At 40.4% G+C, this 15,109-nt stretch overlaps 1 protein-coding gene across 4 annotated transcripts in view; it reads right to left on the bottom strand.

Moving 5' to 3' along the window:
* Positions 1-14,257, bottom strand: part of rad9a (RAD9 checkpoint clamp component A) — a 77,024-nt gene extending 62,767 nt beyond the window's left edge. For 3 of the 4 annotated variants that reach the window (XM_061250872.1, XM_061250871.1, XM_061250868.1), the window contains exons 1-6: positions 14,155-14,233; positions 12,337-12,414; positions 6,101-6,285; positions 4,327-4,397; positions 3,617-3,739; positions 1,406-1,520 (exon numbers count right to left, since the gene is read on the bottom strand). In XM_061250872.1, coding sequence (XP_061106856.1) covers positions 1,406-1,520; positions 3,617-3,739; positions 4,327-4,397; positions 6,101-6,134 — 343 coding nt within the window. In that variant the 5' untranslated portion in view covers positions 6,135-6,285; positions 12,337-12,414; positions 14,155-14,233. Of the gene's footprint in view, positions 1-1,405; positions 1,521-3,616; positions 3,740-4,326; positions 4,398-6,100; positions 6,286-12,336; positions 12,415-14,154 lie in introns of all 4 variants that reach the window. The other variant, XM_061250870.1, reaches the window with a different exon arrangement.
* Between the last annotated feature and the right edge of the window lie 852 nt (positions 14,258-15,109).

Raw genomic sequence — 15,109 nt, forward strand, 5'->3', positions numbered from 1 at the left:
TACCAAATTGATTTTGAGAAAATAAGAAATGAATCAACTTTGTTCCTCTGAAAATAATCTATTTGGTTTTGATTCAAAAAGATTCTCAGTGCATAGGTCAAGATAATGTTTTCGGTACTTCTGTGAATTTCCTCTCTTTTTCGGCTTTTACCAATCATTATTTCTTCTTTAAAACATAGTTTTTGGGTTGAATTTCCTGTCTTTTTCAGCTTTTGCCAACCATTATGACATTATCTCTCACTTTAGACTGAATTTACACCTAGATTAAACTACTTTGAACACCTTTGGTATCAGACCACCCAATTTTTAGGTGTGCAAAAGTATTGGCACAGAGAGAATTTAAAGGTAACATTTCTGTGTTAAAACATTGTTACAAGACCATTGTAAATCCCTTCCTATCATTGAAAAGGCTCACTGACATGTTGACTCACCCTCTGCCTGTGTTTATAGTCCTTAAATTCGTCAAAAGTATCAAAACATTGTACAGCTGTACAGCAATTGTACAGCTCATTGGTTGAAAAATGGTTCCAACTGCCTCAGCCAATGGCATTCGGGGAGCTTATTCTGTCGCTGCCCAAATTGCACTCCAGACAAGCAAACACTGAAACTCTGTGTACTATTGCTTATTATCCAAGCGAAGACTACATCATTTTTGTAGACTACTGAATTCATCCTGCGGCTACCATTATGAGTTACATCATCAATAAAGATGAATGAGCCCATTCCAGAAGCAGCCAAGCAAGTCCAAGCCATGACATTTCCTCCACCAAGCTTCACAGATGAGCTTGTATGTTTTGGATCATGAGCAGATCCATTCTTTCTCCACAATTTGGCTCTGTACTCTGTACTTCTTGCCTTCCGATGCTTACTACTGATGAGTGGTTTGCATCTTGTGGTATAGCCTCTATATTGCTGCTCTCCAAGTGTTCTTCCAATGGTTGATTGAGATACAATCTCCACAGGGCAGGGTTGAAGGTATGTGATGTCACTGACTGAAGTTTTGTGGTTTTTCTTCGCAGCTCTCACAATGTTTCTGTCATCAACTGCTGTTGTTTTTCTTAGTCGACCTGTTCGATATTTGTTGCTCAGTGGTTTCTTTCTTTTTCAGGACATTCCAAGTTGTTGTACAATGCTTTTGCTCACCTAAATATTGGGTGGTCTTGACACAAAAGGTGATATGCCCTAATTGCTTAACAAATCTAGATAACGAAATAAAACACAACTGAAATTCATGTACATCGTTTGACCTCAAACTCAATTGTCTTCAGTGTATAGCAAAAGCAAAGGAACTGACCTTGCTGCTCCAATACGTTTGGAGGGGACTGCAGTTACAACAGAAGCAGGTTATATTACTGTAATGTGAAAAGTGGGTGATGTTAGCGCAGGACTACAGTGGCGTTATTACCGTGTTTGCAGTGCAGGGTGAAGGTGAGCCGGCTCTTCTCTGAGTTTAGCTGAATACGACACCTCTCCACTGTCTTCTCCAGAGAGGAGAGAGATCTGAACACCGCTTGTGCACACTGAGGGAGGAGGGCATAAGAATATTTCAAAACATTCATTATTTGAGCAAACCCTCTCACTGCCCATTTGTAAGTACCCTGCTGACAATTTAATTACTTCATGGCTTGGGTAATTCAATTACACAAATTGAATTACACACACACATCACATCACATCACTGCCCAACAGTCCACATTCCGCAGCATTCCGCTGAAAGGAACAAATAACTTTTGATTTGATTTAAAGTGAAGACATATAACTGAACATCTCCAAGTTGATCCAGATAATGGTTGTTGAATCTGGAGGTTGAAATCTTCATTTTTAGAAGCAATTCTAGCTTTGAGCGGAAACTAACGCAGTGCGAAGGAAATACGGCTGAACGATCTGGGAAAATGTTGCAGACCAATATTGCGATTGTGATTTGCTTTTTTTTTTTCTTCTTCTTAAAGTCCTTTCCCTTTTGTATTAATAGTGCATAACATAAAAATAATTCTATAGTATAACAATCACAACATTAGATGCTGTCAACATAAAATGCTCTAATAATAGCCTACATGTTAGGGTGAACTGATATGTAAACATATTGATTTTAAGAAAATCTCCAATTAACTTTTGAATCGAGAAACCAAAGGTTCACAATATAAATGTTGATAACTTAAGCCTTCTGTAAACATGTTAGCAACATGAAAGTACAGTTTTGCCAGCAAATACTGCGACTAAGAATACAAGATCACAGAAAGCAGCATAGGATGGGTAGTAGAGAGTGGACAATTTCAAGTTCCTTGAGGGGATATCATAGTGTGGCTGCTACATATCAGTCGGTCACTGTCAAGTGCTTATATTTTCTTATTTAGCGTCATTTCAGTGCTGTTGGATCAAGTTCCCTGGGTGTGGCAAAGTTTACTTTTGGCTTTATTTTCTTGTATCTGCTGAAAGGGAGACTAAATGACACTTTTCCCTTGAGTTCTTTGGGAATTATGTTTTATTGCTTTAGGAGGAACATATTTCATACAAGATCAGTAGGCTACTAATAGCGGACTTTTAAACAGAAAACAAATATTTCCAATAATTACCTAACCTTTAAACATAAACCGAGAGGTGGCTTAAAGCAAATCAAACTTGCAATCATGAATAATTATACTACCTCATCTCTGGCACTGCCTCAACATATTCTCATTGTTTTGATATACAGTATATCTGTTACTTTTGTAATGTATTTATGTATTGTATTTTATTGTATTGTGTTGAATTTACTGCTTGCTGAAGCATTGTATTGATAACATTAGGCCACTAATTTGTAACAACAACCTGCCCAGGGACTACAGATGAAAATGAGCTCATTAGCCAACTCTGGCACATTTACATTGATGTGGAAACTGAAATGTTGATTAATGCGCACTGTCCCTGGTAAATAAATAAATAAATTGGAAATGGCTATGAATGATTTTAGTAACCTCATAAGCTACGTTTAACCTTTAGTAACCATATATGCTAATTAAACGTTTAGAATTCACATGAAGCATGTGAAATATGGGCCTTCCATGACTTGGTTGGCATTTTTACACTGACAAATACAGGGAATCAAGAAAAAGGACATTTTTCAGGTGTACAGATGATTCTGTCTTACAGCTACTCTGGCAATTTTTACATTTTCATCAGTGATTTCAGGAAGATTCAGCTGACTGGTCTTTGGACTTTAATTTCAGCTTCATGGGACTTTTGGGAGACATATGCTGTAGTTTGGCACTTGTTTGTTGGCACTTCATTGTTTTCTTTTGTGACTGTCCATGTCTGCTACATTTAATTTAAGGTAGTTGACAGACATTGATTGTTCTGTAACTTTATTAAATTCTTAATTTCCTTAATTTTGAGTTTTGCGTTTTGATAAACGTTGATTCAATAGGTTGCTCTGCTATCAACAAATTTGGCAATTTATTTGATCATTGCTATCTTTTGGTAATCATGAACAAATTCAATAAATAATTTTACATACTGGATAAGTGAAGGGTTTTCACTTGGTTGTGCCGAAACGTCAAACAAGGGTGTTAAATCGTTAAAACTGCTGGACTTGGAAATTAACCATATTTCACCTTAAACTTCACTTCCCTGACAGTACCTTGACAGCCATCTTGCAACGGAAGGTGGAGCTCTTGGAGGAGGAGTACCTCTGGAAGAAGAGTGGGCCAAAGAGGAAGCAGGCATATGCGGAGCGGGACGAGTTCACCGTGCGCAGAGCCAGCTGCAGTGCAAGGGAAAGTACATGTCAACATTTTTTTTATATATCATTCTAGTGTATTTTTACATCTGTGCAGCACCAAAAGAGACATTTCCTGGGGAGCTCTGCTGTTAAATTTACAAGAAATAGCAAGAACAAGGCTGGTGATAAAGGACACAAAGAAGAGTGTGATCTCACACAGACACACACACAGCATCACAGCAGTGGCACAGAAAGTGCATCGCTTTCTAATATCCTGAACTTCCTGGGCTGCCGAGGTAAATGGTAAATGGTTGGCATTTATATAGCGCCTTTACCCAAAGCGCTGTACAATTGATGCTTCTCATTCACCCATTCATACACACATTCACACACCAACAGCGATTGGCAGCCATGCAAGGCACCGACCAGCTCGCCAGGAGCATTTGGAGGTGAGGTGTCTTGCTCAGGGACACTCCAACACAGCCCGGGCGGGGGATCGAACCGGCAACCCTCCTACTGCCAGACAACTGCTCTTACTGCCTGAGCCATGTCGCCCCCATAGATAGGGTACCAAATCGGAGAAACAAATGTTAAAAGAAATTAAAAAGAGAAAGAGAACGCAAATGCACCCCATCTTCCTGTGGCTCAAGGTACAGCTCCTCCCCGATCCGGGACAGTGAATGGATGGATGTGGCCAGCACTGCAGCAGGGAGGGAGCGTGGGAGATGGAGAGAGAGCGTTTGAACACATCTTTATTTTGACACTACAACAAAACATCAAAAGGCACAGAAAAAAACTGCCACAAATAGAGACATCAGCATACATTACTGTACATTACACTGGGAAAGTCCTGCGGCTTCTAAGATCAACCTACATCCAAAGCCTGGATTAATGCAAGGACTGGGCTGAAGCCTATTATGCCCACACTGTCCAGGGGCCCAAAAAAAAAGAATTACCAAAAAATACAAATCCTGCCTACAGCTTACAGATCCTGCGCTCTCTACCTGCTCGGCTGCCAGCACGTCAAGGCAGTCAGCACACTGTGTTAGAAAATGGAATAGGGTGCGAGTCGGCTGGGTGTGAGAGTACCATTTGGTTGGCGAGGCTATGAGTAGGCCCACACACAATCTGTGGCCGCAGAACTCTGACGAACAATCCGCAGATATTCCGACAAATTTGAAACAAGTGAATACAACTTGTTTGTACAAAACCTGACAGAAAACAAACAATGTTCAAAAGCCAAGAGGACTTAATTCATGTACAATGAATATGGCAAGGACCGGGCAAATAAATTCCTCAATTTCCTCAATTAATTCCTTTTACTAGAGCGAGTAAGTCCGTGACACTGAACATCAAAGTAAAGCAACCTGGCTGGAAAAGTTATGTGCAGCTGACAAATATTTGTTGTGTTTTGGCTTCATAAGAATTTATTATTCTTATTTTGGTTAATTATTTTTCCCTATGTACCGTGAGGGGGAAGTGTGAAGACTATCGTTTCCTAATACGTTTGTCTGGTGTTGAAGAATGAAGAATTGACTAAATTGAGGTGAAAGTGAATTTTGATTTCAGCATGTCTTTAAAGTCCAAATGCCCGATGGCCTTTCTAGTGTTAAACGGCCAGCCCTTTGTAACCATCGCTTTAATAATGTGCACATATATTCTTATACTTTATGTATAAGTCAGTCCCAATATTACTTTGAAAAATCGTAAAGAGGTTAAAAAAGCCATTAAGTGTACTGAAGAGTTTTCATTGGTATCAGGTCAAAAATTAATGCAAACAAATCTGTATTGTTCACACTAAGAGTGTATTTTACAGGAATTTTATTTAAAGTCATTAATTGAATATTTTCAGTTAATATTTTCAGATGTTTTAACCCCTTTGCACAGATTCACAACCTGGCAACCCTATCCCATTTTTGCAGTGTTCTACTTTGAGACTTTATACTCCTCAGCTGAGCATCAGAGACTTTACAAATGGCTTAAATGAAGACAATTGTACAATACTAATGTACTTAATTTATACATAAACATTTATTTGGTGAGGGGACAATGAACCTACTTGATGCCCGATGCTGGTAGTATGAATGCAGTACAGCAGCTTGTAATGGATAAAAAGTAGACTAACCTGAAGAAGCCAACTAATATAAAATTGCTAGTTTGGTCTTAGCTGACCAAACCCTGTCTAGCTCACTTCAATAAATATCACCAGGTAGTATTTACAGCAGTGTGCAGGTATTAGGTTTCTAACTTTGCATTCTTCCTTTTTACCTAACGCCTGTGCTAAATACTTGGGGTGTGCGCTTGCTTCTATTATTCTAGTGAATACGCAGTGCGGCATTTCTAAACATAACCAAGCATCTAAAATCTGACGGATATGCATGAATGACAAATGCTATGGGTTACCTTTCACGTTGCCTCCTGTCACCATACAGTCCATTGTACGTGAGTTCTGGTCCTCAGGGGTGCCTCACCACCCTGCCCAGTGCAGGTCGGAGACGTCTTTGTTTTTTATACATTTAATGCATGGGTGTACAATATTATCATTGTGTCACTGTATGTTTTGGAACTGGTGCAGATTCAAAAGTAATCTGTCAAAACAAAACGACAAACATAGCACAGGGTTACTATGTGGAAAAATGGGGGGATTTATCAATGCTCTGCTATAATATCAGGTTTGTGTCAAAAATAGCAAACAAAACAGATATATAAAAATCACTGGCAATATTTTTCATTTCTGTTCCAAACTCAAAGGTCTTCTTGAAATCAATATATTTCTTTGCTATATTTATTTCTTTGCTCTCAATTAGAAATGGTTTGCTTGATCATTTTGATCCAAATCTGTAACCTGATCCAAAGTAGCTGCTACATCTTAGTAAAGGGCATACTACCTCCGACTGATGGAGTGTGACAGTGTCAGCCCTATGAAGCTGTGCTGTCAGGGCTGTTACCCTTGCAGCATTTTCAACACAAGGGATGGCAGTGTTGTGCCATTTCTTAAGGGGAATACGTATGTCAAGCTACAGGCAATTTTATGAATGCTGCCCGCTTTTCTTTTGCCTCATTTCTCCAATTAAAATTTAAATGATAATACTGTAGATTGCGGGAGGAGCATGTAAGCCCTACATGCCTGCCAGGCCTGCCAGGATGATACCTTTGCTAGTTTTGTTTGGCTAGGTAAGCAGCTTATTCATAGATTTGTGTATTACTATTTAAAAAAAACAAAAAAAAAAAAACTTTTTTTTTTTTTTTTTTAATCCGATGATCAAATAGACACTGCTCCTTATCTTTGTTATACAGGTAGCAGTCAAATTTGTACTACCCTCTCGGGTCTTTCAGTAAACTTATCCCTGGTATGGGTATGCACTTTTCACAATTTTTTCCAGCATGATATTAAACATACTATCAAATAGTAAAACCTGTTGGGCAATTCCAGCATTATGGATGTGACACAAAATGACAAACAATATCCCCAAAATTACTCTTCTTACATGATAAAAATATTGTTAAAGGTACAATGGGTAAGATTTGCGTGTTAAAACATCAAAACAAGCTCATTATAAATCCATTCCTATCATTGAAAAGGTCTCACTGACATGTTGACTCACCCTCTGCCAGTGTTTATATTCCTTAAATTGGTGAGCCAAAATATACAGTCGACACACCAACACTCTGTCCCAAAATATTGTACATATGTACTTATTGTACAGCTGTACATAATTGGGTGAAAATAGGTTCTAACTGCCACAGCCAATGCCGTGGGGGGAGCTTATGCTGCAACATGCACGAGCAGGTTTGATTCCGGGGACTACCATCCGTATCTGAGCAATAACAATGTATTATATACGTAGAGAGGAATGAATATTTGATATCACATCTTTTGCAGTAGACCATCATATCTGAGTTATACAGCCAGCTAGTTACATAGTCAAATAACTTGCTTGCTCGTAATATAGTTGGTTAGCTAAAGTGAAAACAAAAAGACAAAAAATATAAATAGTGTTGTGTAGTAACAAAGTCAACAGTCAGCATCAAGTCACCGGCTCGGCAAACATTTTCTTACTAGAACACTATGAAAAGACAGCAGGCACAGGCTTTCCAGCTATCAGCATCACAAAAGAAGAATGCAACAGTTTGGTGATGTCAATGGGTTGCAGGCTTGATGCGGTTATTGCAAGCAAGGGACAAGCTACCAAATATTACATTTACATTTAGTCATTTGGCAGTGTTATTAAGTGTTATTTACTTTCATTTACTTCAATACACTCTGTTCAAATACCTTTTCTCACCTAAAAATTTGGCAGTCTGATACCAAAGGTGCTATGTTCTAAGTAGTTTAACACATCGAGGTGAAAATACCAGTTTAAATTCTCTTGTCTTGTGTTCATCTATTTATCTCAGCCCGAAATGTATTCAGTGTCTTGAAAAGAAAAAATAATTCGCCTTGCTGTTCTAATACTTTTGGAGGGGACTCTATACTTTTTTTTAAATATAAAAATGAAATGTATTTTACAAATGTATTTAACATTTAAATTTAAAAAAATGTTTTTTGTTTTTTTTAATTGGGGTCATATCTGACCATAGGGTAAACGATCTCTGAAAGTGATCTTCTCTGTACAAAAGTTATTTGAGAAAACCCATCCATCCATCCATCCATCCATCCATCCATCCATCCATCCATTATCTTAACTCGCTTATCCTGAACAGGGGGGCTGGAGCCTATCCCAGCATACATTGGGCGAAAGGCAGGAATACACAGGTCACCAGTCCATCGCAGGGCACACGCACCATTCACACACTCAAACCCATGGGCAATTTAGACTCTCCAATCAGCCTAACCTGCATGTCTTTGGACTGTGGATGGAAACCGGAGAACCCGGAGGAAACCCACGCAAACATGGGGAGAACATGCAAATTCCACACAGAGAGGCCCGGCCGACCGGGATTCGAACCCAGGACCTCCTTGCTGTGAGGCGGCAGTGCTACCCACTGCATCATCCATGCCGCCTATTTGAGAAAACAAACATAGAAACACTTATGTTTTTATGTTACTTAAATATACCACATTACTGACTTACTGCATCTTAGCTACAAATGTAGCTAGAGGGAGACACAGATAACAAATAACATTGCTGGTATACACACCTGTCCTTTGGTCAGTGCAGAATGCCAATGGTTCAAGTGCTTATACACTTGCCACATAAACACCACACCAGTTTTTCACTGTTTGTTTACGTTTGGAATTGTGCACCTGGAACGCATGGAGGTCGAAACTTGGAAATTTCAACAGGGAAATTCCAACCTCCCACTTTGAATGTAACACAGCATTAGATTGATTTGCAGTTCCATCGGTCCAGAATGTAAACAAAAACGTGAACAAGTTAGGAAATTGTTTCACTAGCAAGTGTAGAATTGCTAATCCCCCTTCGGCATAGAGACGCTACTGGGGTCTTCTTAACATGCATTTTTCTATGCTGTATGCTGTGTAAGGGAAAGTGGACCATATTGTCACACTTTTCACACTGTCTTACATTTCTTGGGTGCAATAGAGTTATAGACAGTTAAGTAGAGGGTGTGCACTTGTTGTCACACTATGTGCGGTACGTTGGAATTTTAAACAAATAAGAAAACAACCAATCACTCTGAAGATAGATTTTAAAATGTGACAAACAACTTGCGCTATGGATGTGACACAAAATGACAGGTAATTTAGGGAGATTGAATTTTAAAGTCTAATGCAGAAAGTTGTAGAGGGAAATTTTCTAATCCTGATTTTTGTATGTTTTATAAATTCTACACTGTATGTATAAACTGTGTTCTTAATACATTAAGACATTGGGCGAAACTGCTGTGCTCAAACATTCAGTCTGCAGCATGTGAAAAGTTGATAAGGGGAGGCTAGGTTTTTGGCTTCAAAATACATTGGGCAAAAGGTAATGTTGACTGAGGAAAAGCTATTCAAGTGGGGGAAAAACATGTTAAAAGATACATCTTACAAAAGATAAGGTATGACATCAAGCCCTGGCTTCTGTATATTTAATGTGTCCACACCAAACCAGCCCCCTGATCAGCAATCATTGTGACACATATACCCTTTGGTAGTAAACATCTTCAGAAATCCTAACATTGTACCTTGGACACTGTAAGACTGGTAAATGCTTAGACAGCTTAAAATTCTGTCATGTGTTAAGTAAAGCAACAGGTATTGCATTTTGGGCAAAGTGTCGGTAAGCACATACCCCCATTCTTTATTGGCTTGCAATTGGCTTGCAAGTATGAATAAAGTCTAAAAATACTCTGGTGTTGAACCAGGTTCTTCACCCTCTGCTGAAATTACATTACATTATTACATTATTGGCATTTGGCAGACGCTCTTATCCAGAGCGACGTACAACAAAGTGCATACCCATAACCAGGGATAAGTTCGCTGAAAGACCGTAGAGGGAAGTACAATTTCAACTGCTACCTGTACAACAAAGATAAGGACGAGGGCCCTTTTTATTTTATTTTTTTATTTTTTTTGAGAACAAAGAAACAAACCAACAGAGCAAAAGTGACCAAAGTTAACTATCCAAACACTGCTTACCTAGCCAACTAAAAATTCCGATACACAAAGCAAGTCACAGAGACAACAATTAAGGTTCACAGGGAGGTAGGGAGGGATGGGGAGAGGTGCTGCTTGAAGAGGTGTGTCTTCAGCTTGCGCTTGAAGGTGGGGAGAGTTTCTACAGTTCTGACCTCAACAGGGAGTTCGTTCCACCACCGTGGAGCCAGAACAGACAGTAGTCGTGAGCGTGATGTGGAGGTTCGGAGAGGGGGAGGTGCCAAGCGGCCTGTGGAGGCAGAACGAAGAGGTCTGGCAGGGGTGTAGGGTCTGATGATTTTTTGTAGATAAGCTGGGGAAGACCCCTTAACTGCTTGGAAGGCTAGCACCAATGTTTCGAATTTGATGCGAGCCATGACAGGCAGCCAGTGGAGGGAAGTAAGCAGGGGGGTGACGTGTGAGTATTTGGGAAGGTTGAAGACCAGACGAGCTGCTGCATTCTGGATGAGTTGAAGGGGTCTGATGGCAGACGCTGGGAGGCCAGCCAAGAGGGAATTGCAGTAGTCCAGGCGGGACAGAACCATCGCTTGGACCAGGAGCTGGGTCGAGTAGGGGGTGAGAAAGGGGCGGATTCTCCGTATGTTGTATAGGAAGAACCTGCATGACCGGGTCACCGCCACAATGTTCTCGGAGAGGGACAGTCTGGTGTCCATCACCACGCCGAGGTTCCTTGCAATGGGTGACGGCGTGAGTGTGGTATCCCCGAGGGAAATGGAGAGATCCAGATGGGGAGAGGTTTTAGCAGGGATGAATATCATTTCAGTCTTGCCTGGGTTGAGCTTTAGATGGTGGTTGTCCATCCAGCTCTGGATGTCCCTCAGGCAAGCAGAGATACGGGCTGAAACCTGCGTATCAGACGGCGGGAATGAGACGAAGAGTTGGGTATCGGCCGCGTAGCAGTGGTAGGATAGCCCATGTGCAGTGATCACAGGGCCAAAGGAGCGAGTGTAAAGAGAAAAAAGAAGCGGGCCTAGGACTGAGCCCTGGGGAACTCCTGTGGCGAGGGGCCGAGGTGTCGATACCGAACCAGCCCAGGCAACCTGGAAGGAGCGACCAGAGAGGTAGGACTCAATCCAGTCCAGGGCTGTGCCACAGATGCCCGTTGCTGACAGGGCAGACAGGAGGATGGAGTGATCCACAGTGTCGAAGGCAGCAGAGAGATCTAGAAGAATGAGGACAGAGGAGAGGGAGGCTGCTCGTGCGGCATGGAGTGACTCACTGACGGAGAGGAGCGCAGTCTCTGTCGAGTGGCCCGATCTGAAGCCAGACTGATGGGAAATAGGAATAGGAGGATATTTCCACAACAAAGTTTGATATCAATGTAATGTAGAAGGCTTGAATGAGCATAAAAATAGCAATTTTGTAAAAATGTATATCTTTGTCTTCATTTTTATGAAGAGATACCAGCATTATGACACCATTGCGTTATGGATATGACACATCTGAAATGCGCATTGTTTGACAATCTACTTCCCAAACAAATTTTATCGTAACACATTTGTTGTCATCTTGAAAGGGTTCTGATCACATGACACTCCCACTAAAATACGGTAACATTAGCAGACAAATATCACATAACCTAACTTGGCTAGCCTGAGCGATATGGCGCCGAGTTTTCAGAGGACAAGATTTTCACTTTTGAAATACAACCTTACAGTTTTGAACCAGGATTTACAGAGGAAGAATTGCATGAGCGAGGGAGACAGACACCAGAGGACGAGGCAGCCGAAGCTAACAGAGCAGAGAAGTGGGATCAGAAATTGGTGTCAGTGTGGGAACTATAAACCCATGACAACCAAGATGGAGAGCCTTTGCTGCAGCGAAGGGGATCAAGGGCAACGGCTGTTGCCAGAAACCAAACATGGAGTTTGCAGCCAGAAACCAAACATGGAGTTTGCATCACTGCCAATAATAACTTTGAACCCTTGCTACATCATGCAGTACTTACCATCTACTGATGCAGTAATAGGAGGATTAATCGGAAGAAGTAGCCACAACCAAGATTTTGATGCAGCTTGTTAGCTAGATATTTACTTACTTGTTACGTAGTTGCCCTCTTAGACCCCTTGGTTGTGGATACTTCTTAATCCTCCTATTGCTGCAGAAGAACTTGGCACTGCAGGATGTAGCAAGGAGTCAAAGTTATTACTGGCAGTGACTTGTCTCTCTTGCTCACGCAATTCTTCCTCTGTAAATCCCGGTTTAAAAAGGTTGCATTTCTTTGTCAAAATCGAAAAGTGAAAAATCGGCAAAGTCAGAGCTGTCCACCACATCGCTCAGGCTAGCAAAGTGATGTCACGCAATATTTGTATATTACCGTATTTTCGTTTGAGTTTGAGTGCCTGTTACCTTCTGGGTAACACATGCTGGACAGTGAAGCCACTGGACATGTCTGCCCTTAGAAGTTTTGCCCCATATTCAGGAAACGGCTACACTGACAATGATTTTAAAAAGGCCTACACACAGAATTTAAGCATTTAATCCAAATAATCTCAATTGAAACAAGCATGACAGTGCTGCTTTAAGCATTTTCCTGTTGTTAGCCTAAATTTCATCAGATTTCAAAATGGTCACAATTGACTGATTGGGACATAATAAGTTTCATTGGGAAGTAAGTTTATTTTTTCATGCCCAGGTTGACATGACTATGGAATTTCCCAAAAGCAGAACGTATGGCATGTCACAGTTGTAGTCTACTGTATATCTGATTAATCAATCTCCTCAAAGTCAGATTCAAAGTTCAGATTTTAATAAAAGCCATTTTTATACATTTTGGTTTCACATTGTAGAAGTTACAGCAGTGCTTATACAAAGTCAGGGCACCATAACTTTTGGGACACGCCAGTGTTATATAAATGAAAATAGTCATGTTCAGTATTTTGTTGCTTTGGAATGGCCCTCCCTTGAGCTCAGGAGAAAACACAATGGAGTCTTATTTACATATAGCGCTATCATTGCCAAACTACCACTGTATCTACCCAGACTCTACCCTTATTCCCCTGCGAACACCTAAAGAAATATTAGCTGACATTTATGGGAATGTATTTTGTAATTGTCACTGATTACCCGATTGCTCTGCAACTGTTTAATTTGCTTACTGTATTTTGACAACTACAATACTTCGCACTTTTGTATTTTTTATTTTTTTACTACTGCATTCTCTGTATATGTTGTTTGTAAGCAGGGCAAATCAGTGAAAGAGACCTGGTCTCAGTATGTTCTTCCCTGTCGAAATAAAGGTTTCTGTCTCTGCATGCTATATAATATAAAAGTACTATAAATAAGTGTTCCGTGATAACACATTTCTATGCTTGTGGGTAAGGCACTCTTCATTATTACTGCCGTCATGTAAACATCACAACTGCTGTTCTGTAAACACTTACATTTGCGGTCAGGCACTCTGAAGTAAGAACAAATTTTAGGACAGCTGCGAAGAAAACGAAGGCACAACGTTCGCTTGCTGCAGACACATCTGTGCTGAGTGTATACCGGGACTTTTCACGGTACGAAGGAACTTTACCGAACTAGCCAAGCCAAGTATTGATGGTGACCAGCACACCAATATAGAAGGCAACGTATCTCGCCGAACTGAAATGGCGAAATAATTATATAACACATAACACATAGGAACAATATTTTCCTGTTAATTAGTCGAACTATATGGATTGGTGGATACAGCAACACTCCATGTGGAAACGGTAACGTAAATTGAAGCTCTGCAGCAACTGTGTTTGCTAACTTACTGTAGCTAACCAGCTCATACATGACTGCGAGCTAGTTTTACCAGAGACGAGATAGTATGGTTTCATAAAAGCCACAAGCCTCACTATTCATGAAACAAAAAGTAGATGTTTACCCCAATTATTGCTGCTGCTGCTGCTGCTGCTGCTGCTGCTGCTTCTTCTTCTTCTTCTTCTTCTTCTTCTTCTTCTTCTTCTTCTTCTTCTTCTTCTTCTTCTTCTTCTTCTTCTTCTTCTTCTTCTTCTTCTTCTTCTTCTTCTTCTTCTTCTTCTTCTTCTTCTTCTCATTATCGCCACCTGTTGAACGTATGTAAAAAAATATGTTGGAATTTATTCATCCGTGACAATCTCACTAGCACAAGTAAAGGAGCACTGTCACGTTTTATTCCGTTGAGATTACTTGGATTAAATGCTTAAATGATGTGTGTAGGCATTTTTAAAATCACTGTCAGTGTAGCCATTTCCTGAGGACACTTCCAACTCCTCCCACCTACTCCCACATTCAGTCATCTCTAAATATTAAATATTAGCATTAACAAGCTGATGTACAGGTCTACCTAATACAGTGCTCACTGATATATCCCTCATTTTCTTTTTCTATGAAATTTTTCTGTGTAGTTTTAACTATATCTGCCACCATATACTCCATATTTTTTCAATCCTCTTTCCAAAAACAAACAGGCAAATTAAGTCAAAACCAAAGAATCCATCAAACAATACAGCCCCAACACTCACATTGAGGCAGGGGCTCATGCACATTGTCACATTCCTGCCTATTTTGGTAATTAATTTCACAGAATTTTCAATTTGCCCTGTTTCTCTTTGAATCGGGGCTTCTCCATAGGACATTATGTGAGGTAGGAATGACGATTCTCAATTACCTGTTGTCACGGAGTCTATGGGAGCTAAACACGTAGCAATTCTCCATCACCTTAAGGTAATGAGGACAGTCTGTCACACCTTCACTTTCACATTTTATTTGGTGCACAAATGTTAGACACAGGACCGTGGGAAGACAGGATTGAGACCCCGTTTGCAGCTTCCTACTGTCTAGGCCAAGTGTTGAGGTTA

This window comes from Conger conger, chromosome 8 (genome assembly GCF_963514075.1).
Source record: "Conger conger chromosome 8, fConCon1.1, whole genome shotgun sequence".
Lineage (NCBI taxonomy): Eukaryota > Metazoa > Chordata > Actinopteri > Anguilliformes > Congridae > Conger > Conger conger.